The 20,453-nt window shown below is 46.7% G+C and overlaps 2 protein-coding genes across 8 annotated transcripts; one reads left to right on the plus strand and one right to left on the minus strand.

The window, feature by feature from the left end:
- Positions 1 to 467: 467 nt before the first annotated feature.
- CDCA2 (cell division cycle associated 2) lies at positions 468 to 12,193 on the minus strand. Of its 7 annotated transcripts, none has more exons than XM_039698402.1 (15): positions 12,000 to 12,193; positions 10,429 to 10,989; positions 9,563 to 9,693; positions 8,852 to 8,993; positions 8,095 to 8,294; positions 7,773 to 7,851; positions 7,170 to 7,432; positions 6,524 to 6,611; positions 5,816 to 6,027; positions 5,279 to 5,357; positions 4,624 to 4,679; positions 3,844 to 3,987; positions 3,185 to 3,359; positions 2,385 to 2,584; positions 468 to 1,837 (listed from the first exon to the last, which is right to left on the minus strand). In XM_039698402.1, exons 2-15 carry the CDS (start codon positions 10,928 to 10,930, stop codon positions 1,016 to 1,018), a joined length of 3,093 nt encoding a protein of 1,030 aa, XP_039554336.1. In that variant the 5' UTR covers positions 10,931 to 10,989; positions 12,000 to 12,193; the 3' UTR covers positions 468 to 1,015. The 7 variants fall into 7 exon arrangements, with proteins under 7 accessions (XP_039554336.1, XP_039554339.1, XP_039554335.1 ...); XM_039698405.1 differs by having other exon boundaries at positions 11,983 to 12,193; XM_039698401.1 differs by having other exon boundaries at positions 11,877 to 12,193.
- A 118-nt stretch (positions 12,194 to 12,311) lies between these two features.
- Positions 12,312 to 20,324, plus strand: KCTD9 (potassium channel tetramerization domain containing 9). Its single transcript, XM_039698374.1, has 12 exons — positions 12,312 to 12,438; positions 13,280 to 13,401; positions 14,364 to 14,407; positions 14,568 to 14,664; positions 14,868 to 14,926; positions 15,549 to 15,677; positions 16,091 to 16,158; positions 16,492 to 16,587; positions 17,215 to 17,364; positions 17,617 to 17,722; positions 17,937 to 18,070; positions 18,257 to 20,324. The coding sequence occupies exons 1-12, from the start codon at positions 12,391 to 12,393 to the stop codon at positions 18,371 to 18,373; spliced, it is 1,170 nt and encodes a 389-aa protein (XP_039554308.1). The 5' UTR covers positions 12,312 to 12,390; the 3' UTR covers positions 18,374 to 20,324.
- Positions 20,325 to 20,453: the final 129 nt, after the last annotated feature.

The raw sequence follows: 20,453 nt of genomic DNA on the forward strand, positions 1-20,453 counted from the left end.
TTTATCCCACATCACTCATGGTAAAAACCAGGTCACAGAAGGGACTGTGTTGGACACAAAGCCATTTCCTCCAGGTTGGCATGGGCATCCCTCTGGGCTGGAACACCCCAGGATGAAAAATGAAAGCAGCAGCAAAGCTTGGAGCAGAGCAGCTGCAGTCCTCACTCTTTATTTCATTTAAGACAAGCAGAAAAGTGCCAACAGGAAGGTGACAGGGGCCAGCAGGGGATGGACTCAGGACACACACAGGGCTGGGAACGGCTGGAAATGAAGCACAGCCATCCTGGTGAGGAATACTTCTCTCCCCTCAGCCAATTTCATTTGTCAGATGAATTTTATACAAATAAAGATGTAAAAGCTTTTTTTTTTCTTTAATGGTCCTGGTGAGGAATACTTCTCTCAGCCAATTTCATTTGTCAGATGAATTTTATACAAATAAAGATGTAAAAGCTTTTTTTTTTCTTTAATGACCACCCTTTCCATCAGAGCACTGTTCATGAACTCTTAACACTAAATCTTACTCTAAGGAACAACACCTCTGCTCATGGCCAAAGCCTTTTCAGAAGATAGAAACAGGCTCCCCACTTCTTGAAAGGAAAGAGGAGGAAGTGATTCCTTTATTCATTGCAGACAATCTCTTTTTACTGTATTTTTGCCATCTAGATGAAAATATATTCAGATTTCAACAGCAATTTATAGGGAATGGTCACACACATGGGAAACAAACCCTTGGAGCAATTGTAGCTGGAGGGACACATCTGACTGTGGTTTAACTGCCAAAGACAAACCCACATTTATCAGGGAGAAGAGCTTTTTAATACTCTTCATTACCTGCCATAACTGTACCAGACCAATGCTCTGAGCCAGTCTGCCACACAGTTCAGATCTTCAAGCATCTTAGGCATCAAGACAAGAAAAATGAGTTCTAAGTTATCCAGAAAATGAATAGGAAAATAAATGAGGAAATACAAGAAAACTGCACTTGAGAGACAACACGAGGCTCCAAGAAGCACCTTCACTTCAGAAAATCAGAGATGCCTGAAACATCTTTCAATCTTAGCTCAAGAGTTTCTGCTGCTTCTGAGTGTTTTTGGTCACTCCTGTCCTTCCCACACAAAGAATTTGTGCTTCTCCTTCTCTGGGTGGGAGCCCAGGGCATTCCTTGAGCTGTGGCTTCACAGAGGCTTCTCCTCTTCCACCTCCTGCCAGGACCAGCAGCAAGAGGAGCAGAGCCCTCATTCTCCTTCCCTGGGGCTGGGAAGGGGAGGAGGTTTTGCTCCCTGTGGTGAATATTCTCAGTTGCTGCCAGGATGGATGTGCTGATGCTTCTCCTGCCTTTGGGAGCAGCTGGGAGGGGAAGCTCACTGGGGAGCTGAATCCATGCAAGTCCCTTCGCTGCTGCAGCCCTGCTCAGCCTCATGCTGCGCCTGACCCTGACCTCGGCGCTGGCACTGCTCCTCCTGCAGGCCTGCAGGGACCCCTCCTCGGCCTGGGGGGCTGACAAAACCTCTTCCACGTTGTAAGAGCAAACTGCAAGACCAGCCCCAGCTGTTTCCAAGTTTTCAACAGGAGGGAAGTAGAAGGCACTGCTCCTTCTTCTTCTCCTTGCTGGATCACCTCTGACAGAATCCTTTAGAGGACACTTGGCTCTCTGGGCACCCTCCTGCACATCCTGTTGTTCCAGAATTTCCAGCCCAGTTAGGAGATTTCCTTGTAATTCTTCCTTTTCTATCAAGGAACTGCTTTCTTTTGCTTCTTTTTCACATGGAGTCTCTTCACCTTGCTGAAAATAAGATGTATCCAAATCACCTTCTGCATCTGGCACAGCATTTGAAAACTGGGGAGATAAAAAAAAAATCCTTGATTTTTTTAAATATAGGCAAGAGGTAATCCATAAAAAACTGGTTTCAAACAGCTGAACTGGCTCCTGTTCTCCAAAAGCTGAACTGGCTCCTGAGTCTCCAAAAGCCCAACACCTGACAGGGAATCCTGCAGGCCAAACTTAGGCTGCTTGGGAAGCAGAGAATGCTGGAATGGCCAGGGATGAAGAGACCTTAAAGACCATCCCTGCCACGGGCCCAGCCTGCTCAGAGGCTCAGCTGAGTTCTGAATCCCCAACCCCTCCTTCCAAGGACGGAGATTCCATGGCCTCCAGGCCCCCTGGTCCCCAGCTTTAGCACCCCCAGACACCACTGGGCGCTCCCTCAGGCCAGCAGTTACCTCAGGAGCAGCCTCCAGGCCCCCTGGCCCCCAGCTTTATCAGCCCCAGACAGCACTGTGGGCTCCCGCAGGCCACAGTTACCTCAGGAGCAGCCTCCAGGCCCCCTGGCCCCCAGCTTTATCAGCCCCAGACACCACTGTGTGCTCCCTCAGGCCACAGTTACCTCAGGAGCAGCCTCCAGGCTCGCTGGCACCCCAGGGTCTCCAGGCCCAGAGCTGGTGGCCGCTGCCTCCTGCAGGAGCCCAGGCCCTGGGCACACAGCAGCTGCACAGAGCCCCCTGCCACGCGTCCTTCCCGCCTGGGGCTCCTGGGCAGTGGCCCTGCAGGCATCCCTGCTGGTGGGAGCACCCACACTTGCACCCTCTGAACAAGAGCAAACGTGGTTAATTGGCCGAGTTACAACATCTCCTGTGCTTTACAAGAAAAGCTGCATGGTAATTTAGACTTGCACCCTCTGAACAAGAGCAAACATGGGGTTAATTGGCCGAGTTATAACATCTCCTGTGCTTTACAAGAAAAGCTGCATGGTAATTTACTTTGTGTATAGATTATTTGACTTATTATACTTATTTACCTATATAAAAATAACCATCCCACATGAACAGTGGGGATCAAACCCAACAGAAAGCTCTACACATCCCTTCACTCTTCATACCAGCTTAAAGACTCTGAAAATAGCAGTACCCAAAGTAAAGAGGTGGATTTTTTGTCAGATTTACACTGGAGTCCAACAAGAACTGAATTTATCAGTTGGACATTATTAATTTATTAGATCCTCCAGACTCTCCTATTGCAGAAGCAATTAAATTTTATTTTTTTTTGTGTAATTGTTGAAATAAAGGAATAGAAAGAGCAAAGCAAAACGCTATTACAGAAGCAATTAAAAATAATTTTTTTTTTGTGTAATTGTTGAAATAAAGGAATAGAAAGAGCAAAGCAAAACAAAAGTAAAAGCCAAATTACCTGTTGGAAGTGCATCTGCCTTTGGTGAGTTTGGAGATGACACAGAAGAGAAAACCTCTGGGATTTCGGGGATAGGGCTGAGAAGGGGTTTCTTAGAAGCCATTTCTCTTTCCCCATACAAAGATTTCTTGACCTTTTTCTTTCTTCTTTTCCCATAGCTTAGGTGGGTTCTTTTCTGAAAAGACTGAGAAGGAGAACAAAGCACAGTGAAATTTTAATCATCCTCTATAATATTTTTCAGTAAGTGACCCCATTACTGTATTTTGATGACAACTGTTTCCCCTAAAAGGAAGATTCCACTTCTTCTGCCAGCTACAGAATAATCTAGAAACTCAAAAGCAAAAAAGAATTACTATCCTAACATGGCTCTGCAAGAACTTGGTAAGGGAAGAACCACAAACTCATTTGTTGGCCCTCAAGTCTGAAAAGTGACACACAAACACTTCTCTCCAAAAAGTTCCTTTTGGCCCTACAAGAATTCAAGCCCTCAAGTCAGTAAGGAAAAGGGATGGGGCAGGAAATGCAGGAAAACAAGATGGGGATGAAGAAGAAAAGACTGGCAGCAACAGGAAGATCAAAATAATCCTGGTAAGACACATGGAGAAAGAAAAAAATAAAAATAAAAGCAGAATTCAGCAACTGCAGTGGCTGCCACTCACCTGGGTCTTCCTGGGAGCAGCTGTGGTTGGATTCTTCTGTCTCTGAATCTTGCTCCTCCTTGGATTTTTCGTGTCTTTGTCGTTATCAGTGTTTGTGGCTCCCGAGCTGCTCTGATCAGTGTCCTGTGCCACGGCCCTGCACTGCTGAGGAACAGGATTTGGGGGGCTTGGGGGCACCTGCTGCTTAGAGAAACCCACCAGAGCCCAGCAGGCACAAGAATCAAATGGAATGAATCTCTCATCACCTCATTAGGGGTTGGCACAACTGGAACTTAAATATTACAGACTCATTTCCCACAGTACAATCCAGTCCTGTTTGTATTATCATGAAAATACAGCAAATTTTCATCTTCAGTTATTTCTTTTAAGAAAATGGGTTACTTTTTTTATATTCCTCTATAGTCTGCCTTCCCCTCCCACCAGAGCTGTCCAACACTGAAGTCTGAAAGCACTTCTTGTACAATCTATCCTGTGCCTTGAAATTCCAGCAGCCAAACATCTGACATTTTGTCAGATTCTTTGGAAAAGCTCCTGGAAAGTTCAATAGAAATTGTCAATTTAAAGTATCAGGCTGTATTTTTAATAACTGGAAAATCACTTTCACTGATAAATCTCATTTCCTCAAGGCCCTAACAGGAGGTATTTCCATATACCTGGATATAGATAATCCTCCTACCTGAGGCTGGAAAAACTTTTTAAAGCATCAAGAGGGATAAAAGAACAATTCTGCCTGAAGAAGTTCAAATAAACAAAATAAATTTGATCACCAAGGAAACTCACCTTCCTTTTAGTAGAAGAATGAGTTGTTACCACGTCAGGTTTGTCAGTCTCTGGTACTGTAAAGGAAAAAGAGGATTTTTAGATTAAATGCAAGTTAATCCCATTTTGAGGAAATTGTCTACATTTCTGATATTAGGCACTTCAGCCACCTTAGTCTTGAGCAGAAACTAAATCTTGAGGACTATCAAACATGGCAAGATAAAAATTCTACCTTGCTTTACAAAATAGAGGAAAACTCAACTTGGGAGGATTTGGTAGCAGTAATTAGAGCATCCAAAGCTTTCATAAATAAATATGCACAGCCCACTTTCAATTCTTTTGTTGTTGGGTTGCTGTTTAAAAGTCATCAGAATTACAGGATCAGAATCAAGATTCTAAAAATAAAATTACTTTAAGCAGTAAAATTTAAATTTCCACAGAAAGATATCACAAGTTTAAAAAAGATCCAGTTAACCTAAAGCTCAGGTAAACACTGCAAGGAATTTCAGAAGAAAATCTTTCAATTTAAATGCTAGCATTTAAGTTTTAGCACAATTGAAATATATCCCCTATATTGAAGAAGTACAAACAGAAAAAGAAACCAAAGCCCTCAACTCTCAGTTTTCAGGTTCTAAAAGATTCATTATCTACTGATAAAAACACAAGCTGGGGTTACCTTCTGCAATTTCAACAGGTGAAGGGGCTTCTGCAGCAACAGCACCTTCCAGGAATTCTGGGAGAGGCTCAACACCTTCCTTCAAACAAAAAATGACATTTCTTAGCAAAAAATTACAGCAGATATTTGATGGACCTTGTCCATCAATGTTGTAGACAAAGTGGCAATATTTTGTTTCCTTAAAGAAAACATCTTTGCTCTGTGTGGCAAAAAGAAACACAGCAGCAAAATATAAGAAAAAGTGAAGGGGGAAACATTTCAAGGTGCAGAGACCTTCTAAAACAGCTCCCCAGGCCAAAGGGCTGTTCAGAATCCCTAAAAACTCAACTTGTCAGTGTGATTCTTGAACTCCAAGCACTCTGCTTTTATATTTCAGCAGTTAGTTTGCAAAACCCAGCAGGCGTGTCAGTGTGATTCTTTAACTTCAAGCAGACTCTACTTTTATATTTCAGCAGTTAGTTTGCAAAACCCAGCAGGCTGGGGGGGAAATGAACCAAGGATTGGCCACTGACAGGGAATAGAGACCAACAAACTCACATCATCCCAACCAAAATCCAGGAGGGGCAAAGGCTCCTGGGAGAGGCCTGGCCTTGCCCAGGGGCTCTGCCCTTGGGGACACCCTGGGGAGGCTCCTCTGCGTAAGGGGGTGTTGGCAGGCAGGCTCTGGTCAAAGATTTCGGGGCTCAGAACTTCCCCAAAAGTCACTTTTTTCTTCTTTGGTGTTTTGGAGCTCTGACTGTCAGGTCTCTCTGTTGGAATGAAAGGAAATAAACAGCTGAGTGAAGGGGAACTGCACAGAGCAAAGGCTTTGCAAGAGATTTAAATATTCTCCTAAAAATCACCACCCAAACTATCCACAAACCACCACCCTCACATGGCCTGTAAGGCCAGCCAGGATTTGCACTCTGGATTTATTAAGAAATCAAGGAAGAAACAGACTAAAAATGACTCCTGTTCCCCAAGTTCCAGTTGAAAAGTCTAAGACTCCTTGAAAAATCAAGGATTCTATTAAGGTGTTCAAGGCTTTCTGAAGTTTTGGGGTGGGATTCATTTTTTTGGATAGACATGCCTTCCCTTGGCAATCTTGTTTTCCATGTCATCAGCAGGAGGTCATTCAGTGGTGATTAACACCAATTACCAGACTCAGAAAAGAGGCAAAAACCTTATCATCCCACACAATATTTCACTTATTTTAAAAAGAAATAAAGAAAGCCAAGGATTTTTTTCTTAGAAAGAGAATCTGACCTGTTTGCAGTGTTTCAGGGGCTTTTACACAATTAGAGACTGCAGCAGGTTCATCTCCTCCTCTGTCAATGTCACTGTTTAAGTATTCCTGTCAAATTTAAGAGATATAGTTTAATAAAAAATAATTAAAATATTATCCTCTAAGCATTTAAAAATCAGTCCTTTTGTTTAACCAAACCTCCTTGTTTGCTGCATGAATAAAACTCAAAAACATTCATTTCATGGAGTCATGGAATGGTTCAGGTGGGAAGGGAGCTTAAAATGATCCAGTGGCACCCCTGCCATGGGCAGGGACACCTCCCACTGTCCCAGGGTGCTCCAAGCCCTGGCCAGGGACACTTCCAAGGATCCAGGGGCAGCCACAGCTGCTCTGGGAATTCCATCCCCCAGCCCACCCTCCCAGGGAACAATTCCTTCCCAACATCCCACACAACCCTGCCCTCTGTCAGTCTGAAGCCATTCCTGGCACTCCAGACCTTTGTAAAGTCTGGTTTCCCTGTCACCCCCTCGGGTCCTGAAGGTGCAGCTGGGTCACCCCTGATCCTCTCCCAACATGAGGGCTCCAAGCTAAGCTCCCACGATGACCAAGCAGCATGAAATCATTTCCCAATCATTCCCAAGCCACAGCAATCAGTCACCAAAGCACCTGTAAGCTCATCCTCAGTGCAAGCACTGCATCAGCCCTGGGGCTGGCTGGGGGCTCCCTGGCTGGGGTTTTCTTCAGGATGGATCTCAGCAGGGAGCTGCTCTGGGAGAGGTCACTGCTGGGAGTGCTCCCAGGGCCTTGGCTGGCACCCAGCAGTGCCAGGCTCACAGCTTCCACAGCCCCAGCCTTCCTCGTGCTGAGCTCTGAGGCAGCATCACTGTGCCCACAGCTGGCAGCTTCAGGGCAAGCACGCAGCTGTGACACTGAAGGGTTGAAGGAAAAGTGACACAACTTTAGTACTAAAAGCATGAGTACAAAAGCACACACAGCTCCACAGATCCTGTGCAGAAACACCCCACAGAAATCCACCAGTCTGTAAATTCTGGCTCTTTTGTGCCACATGTACATTTGCTATTTTCAGAAATTTATAAAACATACTAAAGGAGCACTGCATGAATGAAAAGTTACATCAGGTTTCTACTGCATCCTAAATTGTAGGCAAGATGACAAATGTCAGCTGAAACACTTCCTGACAAATAGTGCAGTATTTTTATTTCCTAAAGAGCATTTAACAAAGATTGTAACAGTGCTGAATCCTCTTACCATGGCCAGCTTCCAGGGTATCTCCAGTCACAGCAGTGTCCAAGGATTTAACAGGATTTTGCTGCTCATAAACCCACTCCTAAAGAAAGAGTTACAGGATTTTTACAACAGCACAAACTGTGGAGGGTTTTAATCCCACAGACAAGGATTTCAGAGTTTTCTCCATCATCCACTATTTCAGCTGAACTTGTTTTCCCAAAACACCCAGGGAAATGCTTAGAAAATGCTTAATTAATTAAATGCTTATAGGATTAGACATGGCAAATGAAGATTTTGTCTATTTTAATGTCTAACTTAGAGGTTTCTCCCCAGTTCAAAGCACCTTTGCAGCAGCAGCAGGGCTGGTGACAGTCACAGCTCGTTGTGGGGACAGGATGCTGCAGATCCTCAGCTCACTCCTGCTGCTCTTGCTCCCATTTTCTTTTAAGTTTTCTTTCAAAGCAGCTCCTCTGTTGCCCAACACGAACTTTTCACTCCACTGCTCCAGGTCTGGCTCTTTTTTAAAAGGTGCTTTGTTCTGAGCTGCATCAATTAAAAATAAAACAGAACCCAAATATATCACAAAGACAAACTTCAGGTTTTTCAATGAATCCTCTTTTTGTGTTTCTCCATCAAGAGGTGCAAAGAGTCAGGAAATGTTCTAGGCAGGGAGAAGAACACTTTTTTTAAATCTACTTTGAAGATAACATTATCAACCTTCAAAACAAAATAAGTGATTCTTTTCATATAAATGTTATTAAGACCACAAAAACAGAGAAGTAAAATGAAAACCATTCTCTGTTTCACAAAAAAAAAGTGCAAAGACATTAATGCCCAGTGAGAAATCCATCAAAGAGTACAGATCTAGGAACTAAAACTAAGGAAAGAGACCCAAAAAGATGAGTTTTCAGAGAAACCACTAATCAGGGTGCAATAAGATGTTTAAACAAACCTCAAACCAAGCACAAACACCTGTGCCAAGCCTAATAAAGGAAGAATATTTTGTTTTATAAAGAAGTATTTCTAGTTTCATACTTCGAGCCTAAGGGAAGAGCTGATATTTGAGGTAAATCACTGACCAGGACATTTAATCAACTTACAGGAACCTCCTTGCTGGGAAGGCTCCCCCAGGTGGGAGAGCCCAGCCTCCCCCTCAGCTTCCTGCAGGGACTCAAAGGAGGCTTGGAAAGCGTCGATCTTGTCCTTCAGAGACCTCACACTTGCAGGTTTGAAAGGACAGATCTGCCAAAACAAAATTAATCCCATCAGGCATTTCTTCCCCCACATTGCAGCTTTAATGTTCTGTATTCACACATGGACATAAAATACAAAGAATCTAGCATTTAATCTGGCTGCAATTATAGCTGTAAAGAAAAATAAGGAAAAGAGGAACTTTACCACAAGTCTGGTACATTTTATTGCATTTAATCTGCTCCTCTAGTCTAGAATTTGCTTTCTGACGGCCCAGGATAACTCAAATTATGAACAAATCTGATTAACCAAGTCACTCACCCTTGAAATTGACTTCACTTGGAACCAGCAACATTTTAATTACCCAAAAACCAAGTGCAGCAAACACAGGAAGGTAACAAAAATTAAAATTTATCAGCAAGCTCAACATGGAGAAGAAATCCCAGCCTCCACACAGTGTAAACAAAAGCTGGAACACCCCCTTGTCCTGGGACAGCAGCACATGAATGCCATGTTATCCCTGTTGCTGATTCTTGCCAAGGCTCACCTCCCCTTCTCCCAGCACAGGGGGCTCCTGGAGGGAGTGGGACTCCCCGTGAGATCTTTGGGAAGGATCTCACCTGGGTGAAAGCTTCCTTCTGCCTGCTGCTCCTCTGCTGGGCCAGGTACCGGATCAGGGTGTTGTTTTCTGGTGAGCCCCTCAAGCCAATGGTTGATCTTCTCCTAAATTTTAGTGAGCTTGGGGATGTCCCTGAAAAGGGGACAAGAAGAGAGGTTAAAAAGAAAAACAAAGCACAAAACCACAAAAATGTTTTGTAATACCTAAAGCTTTAAAATGGTAATTTTGTCTTTTTTAAGGTTAATTAATGCTACTTATTCTAAGACCCAAAATTACCTGCTCAGCCCAAGAAACCTCCCTGAGCACATCAAATAATCACAAACCAAGTCTGCCTTTCAGCTTTTCAATTGTTTGTTAGTGTGCACCAACACTCGCAGAATTTGTCTTGCAATTCCCTTGATTAACTGCAGAGAGACAAACAGGGAGCCTTGAACCAAGTAGGACAGAACCTTGCAGTTAAATGGTGTAATTATCCCATAGGTGGGATGTCCTATCAAGGATGCCCTATCCCCTATGTGGGATGTCCTATCAAGAATGTCCTCTCCCATATGTGGGATGCCCTATAAAGGATGTCCTATCCCCTAGGTGGGATGCCCTATCAAGGATGTCCTGTCCCCTATGTGGGATGCCCTATCAAGGATGTCCTATCCCACAGGTGGGATGCCCTATAAAGGATGCCCTATCCCCTAGGTGGGATGTCCCATAAAGATGTTGCAGCAAGAGCCTCTCAGAGTGTGCTCCTGGGCACACCCAAGCTCTGATCACCTCAACCTGCCCTAAATCAGAGCTTTTGGAATGAGCTTGGACTACAGGAGCTGGAGGAGCCCCTCTGAGGAGGACACAAGTCGTTTGTCACGCCAGGCTCACCCGTGGGTCGTGTTGCACAACTCTCCCGAGCGGTCCCACACTCGGCACTGATCACAGCCCCAAAGCCCTCAGGCGTTCTCCTCTGTTCACACAGTCCCAAATCAGGTTTTCCCTCCGCTCTGTCCCTCTCAGGGGTGGAGAAGTCGTGTCCCAAGGGAACAGCTGGGCTGCTGGGCAAAGCCTCCCTGGTGTGCAGGGGCAGGGGGGGCTCGCTGGGCACATCCCCCCTGAGGGCCCCAGGGCCCCCAGGGAGCTGCCAGCCCACGCCAGCCCCCGGGGGGTGGCACAGACCCTCCCTGGGGCACTTCGGGGCACCCTTGGGTGACCGGGTCTGGTTCCCATCAGTGAAATTCTCCTTCTTGGATGGCCTGATGCCTTTGGATTTGGTCACTTTGCAGCTCCTCCGGGCTCTTGGCAGAGGGAAAGAGGCCTCTTCCTTCTGCTCAGGACAACCACTCTCATTTTCTTTAGCTTTCAGGGGAGATTTAGATCCTCTGAACATTGTTTGGGAATTATTTGAAGGAACATCCACTCAGCCTTTGCTGCTTTAATTACAGATTCCTATTAAAAAGAAAAAATATATTATTACTTGCTAAGAGCAAGTGCTCAGTACCACACTCCAGCTTCTCCCAAATCCACATTTTTCCTGGACAAGGTGTTTAATAGTGGGGTGGGAAGGGAAATTTATCCCCAAAAACCTGCAGGGAAAGGACACAAGGGGCAGGGAGCAGAAAGAAAAACACAGAGCAATGAAAACCTGCATCATAAACGTGCACAGGAGTGGCTCAGGGTAAGGAGCCACAGGGCTGTGATGTCACTCTGTCAAACTGACATTAACATAAGATACGTGTATAAAATTATAAAATGCAAAAATCACAATCACACTGCGGCCGTTTTGCTCCAAGTGTTACAACAGATATCAGCAGCTTAATACTACTTTTAATAACACTAATTAGCAGCAGCAGAAAGAGCATACAAGTCTTAGAAAGAAATCAGCGGAAGAAACAACACTAGTAAAATGTATTTTTGAACTCCCGCTAGCTTTTGAATAGACACTTTAAAAGGTTACAGATTTTTGCAGTTAGTTTCTTTAGCTAATGATGTACAACTCAACACCGTGACTCTGAAACTCCGCTTCTGCGAACACTTTTAGAATCAAAATTACCGAAATCGATCCGCTTTACAACGTCTGGGCAACCTTTTTCTTTCTTATTTCCCCTTTTTCTGCTCTCAGGCCCAGCGGAGGCCGATGGCTCCAGGCACAGCCACCGGCCGAGGAGGGGAAGCTCCCAGCGCGGGGCTCCCCGCTCGGTACCGGCCGTGGGCACTCGCACCCCGGGCACACCCGGCACCCCTCGGTAATCTCGGTACCCCCGGTATCCCCCCGGTATCCCCCCGGTATCCCCCCGGTATCCCGAGCGCTCCCGCCCCTGCCCGGCCGCCCTCACCTGGGCCCGCGCCCGGCCCGCCTCACGCTTTCAAACCGCGCCACGCCCCCGCGGATCCCTCCGCGCCCCCGCCCCTTCGCCCATCCCCGGCGCCCGCCGCAGCCACCCCGGTCCCCGCAGCACCGCAGGCAGGGCGGGTCGTGGGGGCGGCCCCTCAGCGCTGCTCTGCCCCGGGGGTCCGCGGGGCTTGGCGGGGACAGGAGGGACTCTTTGACGCGGCGGAGAGATCGCGGGCCGTTGGGCCGCAGCACCGCTTTGGTGCGGGAGGAAAAAATAAAATGATTAAATGAATTCATTCAACGGCCCGCGCGCACGTGACGGGCGACAACCAATCACAGAGGGCTTATGCAAATACGGGCTCTTCTTCTGGTCGCGATTGGCTGCCGCCCCGGCTTTGCCCCGCCTCCTCACTGCCCATTGGGCAGATGCGCGGCGCAGCGCGGCGCTGATTGGCAGTGAGGCCTGCCCGTCAGCGGCCGCCCCTTCCGGGTGTCGGCGCGGCGGCGGGCGCAGCATGAGGCGGGTGACGCTGTTCGTCAACGGCAGCGCCCGCAACGGGAAGGTGAGGCCGGGCCGGGCCGGGCCCTGCCCGGGACACCGCCGGGCCCCCTCCCTGCCCCTGCTGGGGGTCGCCGCAGGCGGGCATTTGTCGCGGGTGGAGGCGCTGGGAGCCTTTAGGGAGTCGCGTCCGGCTGCTGTGTCAGGCTGTGGGATGAGGGCTCTGGGGGTTGGACCCTGCGGGAGGGTACGCTGGGAATAACCGCGTTTGGTGGATTAAAACCTCGCTAAAATCGCGTCAAGGCTGGAAATAGGGACTTTTAGGCCCAAGCAGAGCTTGTCCGGCAGAGGAAAAGGCCCCGGGATGCAGTTCCACTGTGATCTGGGTGTTGCCATCCACATTCCGAGTGGAGACGGCGATGTGTTTGTGCTTTAACGTGTATTAATTATTAATTCCATTAATCCTGCCCATGATCCCGCTCTTTCCAGGCGGGCCTGGAGTGCAGGGGTTCATGTGACAGCATTGCAGCCTTGCAGCTGTGGTGAATTGTGTTGTGAGCCCGATTTTCCATCCACAGCCTGGCTGCAGACAGCTCACATCCCTTCCTTTAATCCTTGCGAAGTACATTTGGGAGAGCCTTGGGGCAGAGCAAGTAGCAATGTTTTAGAGAAATAAATGATATTCCTGCAGCACCAGCGTTTGTTCCCTCCCTGCTGTTGCAGTGAGCTTTGGTGGGAGCTGTGAAGCCCCCTGGTTTTGTGTTCCAACACCAAAGCTGGTCTTTTCCCTTCTTTCCTGCCCCAGATCCACACGGATTTTGCTCCTGACAGCCCTGCTACATCTGAAGTGGCAGATCTTTAGGTTTGTTTTGATTCACAGCCTCCTCTGCTCTCTCCTGCCCCAGGTCGTGGCTGTGTATGGGACTCTCTCGGATTTGCTCTCTGTGGCCAGCAACAAGCTTGGGATAAAAGCCACCAGCGTGTACAACGGCAAAGGGGGGCTCATTGATGATATTGCTTTGATTAGGTGAGGAGCAGCCAGGAAAAGGCAAATCAGGCCTGGGGATTAAGAGACTAACCTGTTAATCCTGCTTAAGCCATAGCCAGTGCTTGCCCAAAACCAGATGTGATCATTCCAGCCAGGATGCCCAAAGGTCCTTTCATGTCTTTTTAACTTCAAACCATTGATTGATTCAGAGCTTGATACACAGGTTGCCTGGGTTTGTTTTGATTCACAGCCTCCTCTGCTCTCTCCTGCCCCAGGTCGTGGCTGTGTATGGGACTCTCTCGGATTTGCTCTCTGTGGCCAGCAGCAAGCTTGGGATAAAAGCCACCAGCGTGTACAACGGCAAAGGGGGGCTCATTGATGATATTGCTTTGATTAGGTGAGGAGCAGCCAGGAAAAGGCAAATCAGGCCTGGGGATTAAGAGACTAACCTGTTAATCCTGCTTAAGCCATAGCCAGTGCTTGCCCAAAACCAGATGTGATCATTCCAGCCAGGATGCCCAAAGGTCCTTTCATGTCTTTTTAACTTCAAACCATTGATTGATTCAGAGCTTGATACAAGCTGTGCTTGAGGCCTTTTCACCTCCTCCTGTGTTGTTTCCAGGGCAGTGTTTGTGCCATGAAATCCCCACTGTTTCAGTCAGCCCTGGAATGGGGGGTTTTTATAAAGGAGACAAATTCTGGCAGTACTTTGGCTTCCCACAATAGTCCCAGACTGGGGAGAAAAGCAGCTGTTTTGTAAGAATTAATTGGTTACACAAATGGTCCCTACCTGGCTGCTGCAGGTAAAATCTCTGAAGTCAGTCCATTCCAGTCCAGTAGAACCTGCAAAATACAGATAAAAACCAGATACAGAACTTCCAGCTAATGGCCACTGGTCATAATTTACCTGAAAGAATCAGGAGAGGTTCCACTGTCAATTAGAAGAACAATAAATTATGATTAACCTTCTTTTTCTCTTCCCTCTGCCCCTTGTGTCTCAGGGATGATGATGTTTTGTTTGTCTGCGAAGGGGAGCCCTTCATTGGTGAGTCTGTCATTCTTATCACTAACCTTTTATTTAATACAGTTTGTTTTGCTTTCATATAAACCTAAGATTTCATTTTGTGGTGTTTTCAGAAGATGTCTCTTTGTAATTAAAGAATATTAACAAATTTTCCAGTAATTTCTTTCTTTGTTCTCTGCAGATCCTCAGACTGATGGGAGAGCTCAGGAGGAGCTGACAGGGTCCCACACAGACTGGCTGACTCTCAATGTGGGAGGCAGATATTTCACCACCACCCGGTAAAAATGGTCTTCAAAAACTTCCAAAGCTTCATTTCAATAAAGCAAAATACCTTAAAAAGTAACTTACTGTGAAGCAGGAGGTCTTTGACCCCTGAAGCTTTCTCTGGATTTTGTATTTGGCACCACAGTTTTGCAAGAAATTAATTCTTAAACATTTACAGATGAAGGAAAGGTAAATCTGGGCTGCTTTTGTTTTCTAGGAGCACTTTGGTTAACAAAGAACCTGACAGTATGTTGGCACACATGTTCAAAGACAAAGGTGAGTGTGTTGAGATGAACTTTATTATTTTTAAGTAATAAATGAGCAAAGTAGGCAAAAGTCACTGTCAAGCTGAGGCTCTTGTTCATAAAGTAAAATATCCAAAGTATGTTGAAGTACCAGAGCAGGACAGGGAATTATTTTGTAAAACTTTATTTCTCTCTGTTTATCATCTCACCACCTAATGTTGATCATCTGCCTCACAAGCTGCAAGTACAGCTCCCATCCTTTGTGAGTGGTTTGGGTCCTTGGTTTGTTTATTTGATTTGAGGTTTTCATCTCGTTGCATCTTCCCCAGTTTTGTCAGCAGAGCCAATGAGCAAACTGCACGAGGCAGCCTTGGGGAGACAGTCAGACTAGAATTTCAGTGCTGCTTTTATCCTAGCCAGGATTCTTTTGTGTGTGGTAAAAATTCAGTTATTCAGAACAGGAACAAGTTCATTTGAAGCTGATTTTTCCCCCCACTCCTCTTTTCCTTCCTTCTCTCTCCGAACCGCCCTTCCAAGTGGAATGTTTGCTATTCCAGTCCCCTTTGGTAATAAAAAACTCTGAAAACTGAAGCAAATGCTCTTCTATTACTACATCAAAAGTAATTTTATATATATATATGTTGTGGAAACAGATGCTTGGGGGAATAAGCAAGATCCTAGAGGAGCTTTCCTCATTGACCGCAGTCCCGAGTATTTTGAGCCCATTTTGAACTATTTGCGTCACGGACAGCTCATTGTAAATGATGGCATTAATTTGCTAGGTAGGTATTGCCTGTCTGACATCTCCTGCATTACTCCTCCTTGGAATTAAAGCTTTGCCCGTGGTGAAGCCAGGGGGAGCTTTGTGTGCTCATCCTCGTGGTTGGGAGTTTTCCTTTGGTGGATTTATTCTCAGCAGTGCAGCTCCGTGTGCTTGCTTTAATGAGGCTAGGCTGGTTATTTCTCTTTGGAGCATTAAAAATCCATACTGGATTAATATCTGGAATTCTGGAGTTGATCTCTTTAACCTAATGCTGGTGTTGGAAATGTGTCTGAGTTATGTTTTTCCTTTTAGCTGCAAGCAAACCTTTTCTCTCTCCCCAGTTACATCCAGTAGAATGTGTGTGTGTGCTCCAGTAAGGGGAGAGCAGGGTGCAGCAATTCCCTGGAATAACCAGCACTGCTTTGTTTGTAGGGGTTCTGGAAGAAGCCAGGTTTTTTGGGATCGACTCCCTCATTGAACACCTGGAAGTTGCTATTAAGGTACCTTGCTGTTTGTAAGCCCTGATGCACTGCTGCTGGGCCAGGGGGTGTGTGGCTCAGTGCTGTCCCTGTCCCTGTCCCCAGAACTCCCAGCCGGCTGAGGATCACTCTCCTCTCTCAGCCAGGGGGTGTGTGGCTCAGTGCTGTCCCTTTCCCTGTCCCTGTCCCCAGAACTCCCAGCCGGCTGAGGATCACTCTCCTCTCTCAGCCAGGGGGTGTGTGGCTCAGTGCTGTCCCTGTCCCTGTCCCCAGAACTCCCAGCCGGCTGAGGATCACTCTCCTCTCTCAGCCAGGGAACATGTGGCTCAGTGCTGTCCCTGTCCCTGTCCCCAGAACTCCCAGCCGGCTGAGGATCACTCTCCCATCTCTCGGAAGGAGTTCGTGCGCTTCCTGCTGGCCACGCCCACCAAGTCCGAGCTGCGCTGCCAGGTGAGGGAGCTCAGCCTTTGTCTCCAAAAAACTCCGGGAATTGCTTCCTAACACCTGATCCACCCCTGCCCTCTTACAGTTTAAAACCACAGCCTGTTTTAGGGAAATACCCAAATCTTGAGAGCTTTGCATTTATTTACATTTCATGGTGTTATGTAACAGAGTAATGATCTTGTGAGTGTATGTTTGTCTAGGACCGTGGAATGGTTGGGTTGAAGGGACCTTAAGGATAATCTTGTTCCAATCTGCCATGGGCAGGGAACCTTCCCCTGTCCCAGGCTGCTCAGCCTGGCCTTGGATGCTTCCAGGGATGGGGCAGCCTCAGCTGCTCTGGGAATTCCATCCCAGCCCCTCCCCACCCTCACAGGGAGGAATTCCTTCCCAATATCCCATCTAAACCTGATCTCCAAATCCATTGCCCCTTGTCCTGGCGTTCTCTGTCCATATAAAAAGTATCTGCCATCTTTTTATCAGCCCCTGCAGGTACTGGAAGTGTTTCAGTACATCTGTTTATCTGCATGGATTTATATACACAACTACCCAGACGTGTTCCTTTTAATTCTTTTGCATCCAGACCTCCCCCTTCCCTTCTGTGACCGTTTTGGGGGTGTTCACTGGCTTTTGCAGGGTCTGAATTTCAGTGGAGCTGACCTTTCCCGCCTGGATCTTCGCTACATCAACTTCAAGATGGCCAATCTGAGCCGCTGCAACCTGGCCCATGCCAACCTGTGCTGTGCCAACCTGGAGAGAGCTGACCTCTCTGGATCCGTGCTGGATGTAAGCGTGCTGCACCCTGGGCAGCCTGGGCTGCCTGCACTTGTCTCAAAAAGCAGGAATTGGAACAAAAAAAATCAAGTTTCCCAAGTTGTTTTTTTTTACTGTCCCACTTCCAGTGCTGCCACACTCCGTCACAGTAACAGGGGGTTGTGATTTGGGGGGTGCAGTTGCAATGCAGAATTTAAATCTGTCTAATGCTGGTTTCTGGTATTTATCTTGACACCCTCGTGACTCACATCCTGTCTCTGCCAGTGTGCAAACCTGCAGGGGGTGAAGATGTTGTGTTCCAACGCAGAGGGAGCATCCCTGAAAGGCTGCAACTTTGAAGATCCATCAGGCCTTAAAGCTAATTTGGAAGGTAAGTTTTTGCCTGTTAATTATTCCCTGGAATCAGCCCTGTGCCTGTACATTTATGTGGCAAAAGCTCAGCTGTGTTTGTGCAGTCCATGGGAAGAGCCCACAACTCTGGGCTGGTTCTGCCAAATAATCACTGAATTCCCAGTTCTGCCTTGGCTTCTCCCAGCTCTTGGGAAGCAGCTCCTGGAGCTGCTGCATTTCTGGGTGTGTTGCAGGGGCCAACCTGAAGGGTGTGGACATGGAGGGCAGTCAGATGACCGGGATTAACCTCCGGGTGGCCACGCTGAAAAACGCCAAACTCAAGAACTGCAACCTGCGAGGAGCCACGCTGGCAGGCACTGACCTGGAGGTGAGATAGCATCATTTCCTGGACACAAATGGAAATATAAATATATGGATGTGGGCAGAAAGATGGGAATTTGGGGGGTTGCTGGCTTTTCTCCTGCTGCAAAGTTACATGGAGCTAAGGGGAGTTAAACTTTTGAACAGAGTTCTGTCTTTATTCAGTTAACATTATTTTCCCTTTCCCCTTCAGAATTGTGATCTGTCAGGTTGTGACCTACAAGAAGCAAATTTGAGGGGATCTAACGTGAAAGGAGCCATCTTTGAGGAGATGCTGACACCCCTGCACATGTCCCAGAGTGTCAGATAGGGGCCAGGACACGCTGAAGAGGAAGGAATCCAAACATTCATCGTGACTTGCTTCACTCCTCCCCTTCCTGAGTTAAAGTCATGGTTGTTAGCCACCTTACATTTGCAGTAGTGCCTAGGTAAACTCTTTTTGATCACTTTTGGGGAGGGAATTTTTGTTTTCAGAGGTACCAGCAGAGTTTGTACCTCTGTGAGCAGAGTGAGGAAGTGAGCTGGTGCTGGAATCAGAGAATGTGGCTGGTTTGGGGGGGAAAGGTTCAATGGTTTCATTGTTTAGCATTGCCTCACTTTGGAATGCATTTTAATATATAAAGCACAATATATGCAATTCTATTTATTAAATCTGTAGCTGCAATATGAATAGAAAATGTTACTCCTGTACAGTAGCAACCAAGTTGAGGTTTACAGGTGTATTTGCAGTCTGGATCCATGCCAGGGGTGGCTCAGTGTCCCAGGGGCTGCTCAGGTCTCTGCTGGGGTGGAAGCTGATGGGAACATCCCTGCTCAGAAATTGGATATCTTTAATTAATCCTCTCCAAATGAGTGTGGAGGTGCACTGTCAGTCACAGCTGGTGACAAAAATCCTGCTTTCACATGTCCTGACCACTGCAGGCTGGAGTTCCTGCAGTGTTCTCACCCTTGGTGGTGAATTCAATGCAGAGAGGAAAGTACAGAGCTGGCACCAAAGCAGAGAGGCAGAGGGGCCCCAGCTCGTGCTCTGCCCTCCCCTCATGACCTCAGCAGGTGAATCTTCCCCTGTTTCCCCTCCATGTACTATGCAAAGACTCCCTGAAGGCTCCCTGGGCATCGTCCTTTTCCCAGCTGGGTCTTCCTCTTCTGTTTGGCTGCTTCAGGTGGCTGTAAAGCATCCTGGGCCAGGTGCCCTCCGTGCCCTCCCACACCTGCAGTGCCTGTGCAGGGACAGCTGGAGCTGCTTGTGTGGGGAGCTGTGCAGGGCAGAGGCCTCAGCAGCCCTGATGTGGGTGAGGAGCTGCTTCCCTGTAGGATCCACAGAGTTCTCAGCTCACACCACCTTTATTTTACACACAATCAAAAAGCACATGAAGAAACTATACCAAAAAAAAGAAAGAAGGTGCATCAAGAACTTACCTCAGATGCTTAAACCACCCCAAAGTTAAAACTAACCTTGAATTTAAGGAAATCAAGCTGTTACTGTAGAAATACAAAGGAGGAATAAGAACCAGTGGATCCCAGCTGAGGCCCACGGGAGCTGGAGTTCCACAGTTCTTCAGGGGGTTGTCTCTCCCTTGCAGTGCAATTTCTGTCGTCTTGTCTCAGTTGTTGTTACAAAAATGCTGCTTTGCCACCAGTCTGGGAGGATCAGAGATGGTTGAGGGTCAGCAAAGGATGTGTTTGGGGGGAACTGCAGGATTCTCCCTCCTTTCCAAGTTCCTTTGACTCAGGCAAGTCACTGAGTGACTGAGTGAACTTTCAAGGCTCAAAATCCCAGAGCCACGAGGTTCAGAATTGGGATTATTTCCTGCAGATCCCTCTGGATCAAGCTCTAGGACAACACTATATCCTTGGAGAAATGATCTGTAGATTCCAGGGAACTATTACAGTGGGATTTTGGAGTCCTTTCTCACACCTCATAGCTTTCAGTGGGAATGTTGTGTCTGTTGCAGTAGAAGATTCCTAGGGCTAGAGAAACAAATGAATTATTTTTCTTTATCATATTTTGTAGCTGGCAGAAGTAAACTATTGTATGGAAAAATATATATATATATATCTATATTTTCATAATCACTGTGTATAAAATCTCTGAACTTTCACTGAAGCACTATGGAATAATCACAGCATGTGGCACCATCATTCACAGCTGGATTTTAGGTACCTCTTTTGCCAGGACAGAGCTGTGTAAAGAGCCCTGTGCAGAATTTGCAGGTTCCAGCTAATTTAAGTTGCATTAATAAAAAGTGTGAAAGAAAAAAGTGGCTTGGTTGTCTTCATTTTAATTTAAAAACCCAAATCTTACCTGGTTTGTGTGAGAAGAGCAAGAGTTTTTTAGTTTTAAGTATAAAATACCTGTTGGAAAAACAACTGTGCTTGTGGGGGTTCTG

This window comes from Passer montanus, unplaced genomic scaffold (assembly GCF_014805655.1).
Source record: "Passer montanus isolate IOZ18808 unplaced genomic scaffold, ASM1480565v1 scaffold123, whole genome shotgun sequence".
Lineage (NCBI taxonomy): Eukaryota > Metazoa > Chordata > Aves > Passeriformes > Passeridae > Passer > Passer montanus.

Excerpts from the sequence above, each read along its gene's own strand:
- CDCA2 (XM_039698402.1), bottom strand. The coding sequence starts at position 10,930 with ATGTTCAGAGGATCTAAATCTCCCCTGAAAGCTAAAGAAAATGAGAGT. Across the intron at positions 5,358-5,815 it reads TGGATTTTGGTTGGGATGAT|GAAGGTGTTGAGCCTCTCCC; the intron begins GTGAGTTTGTTG and ends TTTTGTTTGAAG. Across the intron at positions 4,680-5,278 it reads ACCTGTTGAAATTGCAGAAG|TACCAGAGACTGACAAACCT; the intron begins GTAACCCCAGCT and ends TTTCCTTTACAG.
- KCTD9 (XM_039698374.1), top strand. The coding sequence starts at position 12,391 with ATGAGGCGGGTGACGCTGTTCGTCAACGGCAGCGCCCGCAACGGGAAG. Across the intron at positions 16,588-17,214 it reads AGTCCGAGCTGCGCTGCCAG|GGTCTGAATTTCAGTGGAGC; the intron begins GTGAGGGAGCTC and ends TGGCTTTTGCAG. Across the intron at positions 17,365-17,616 it reads TCTCTGGATCCGTGCTGGAT|TGTGCAAACCTGCAGGGGGT; the intron begins GTAAGCGTGCTG and ends TGTCTCTGCCAG.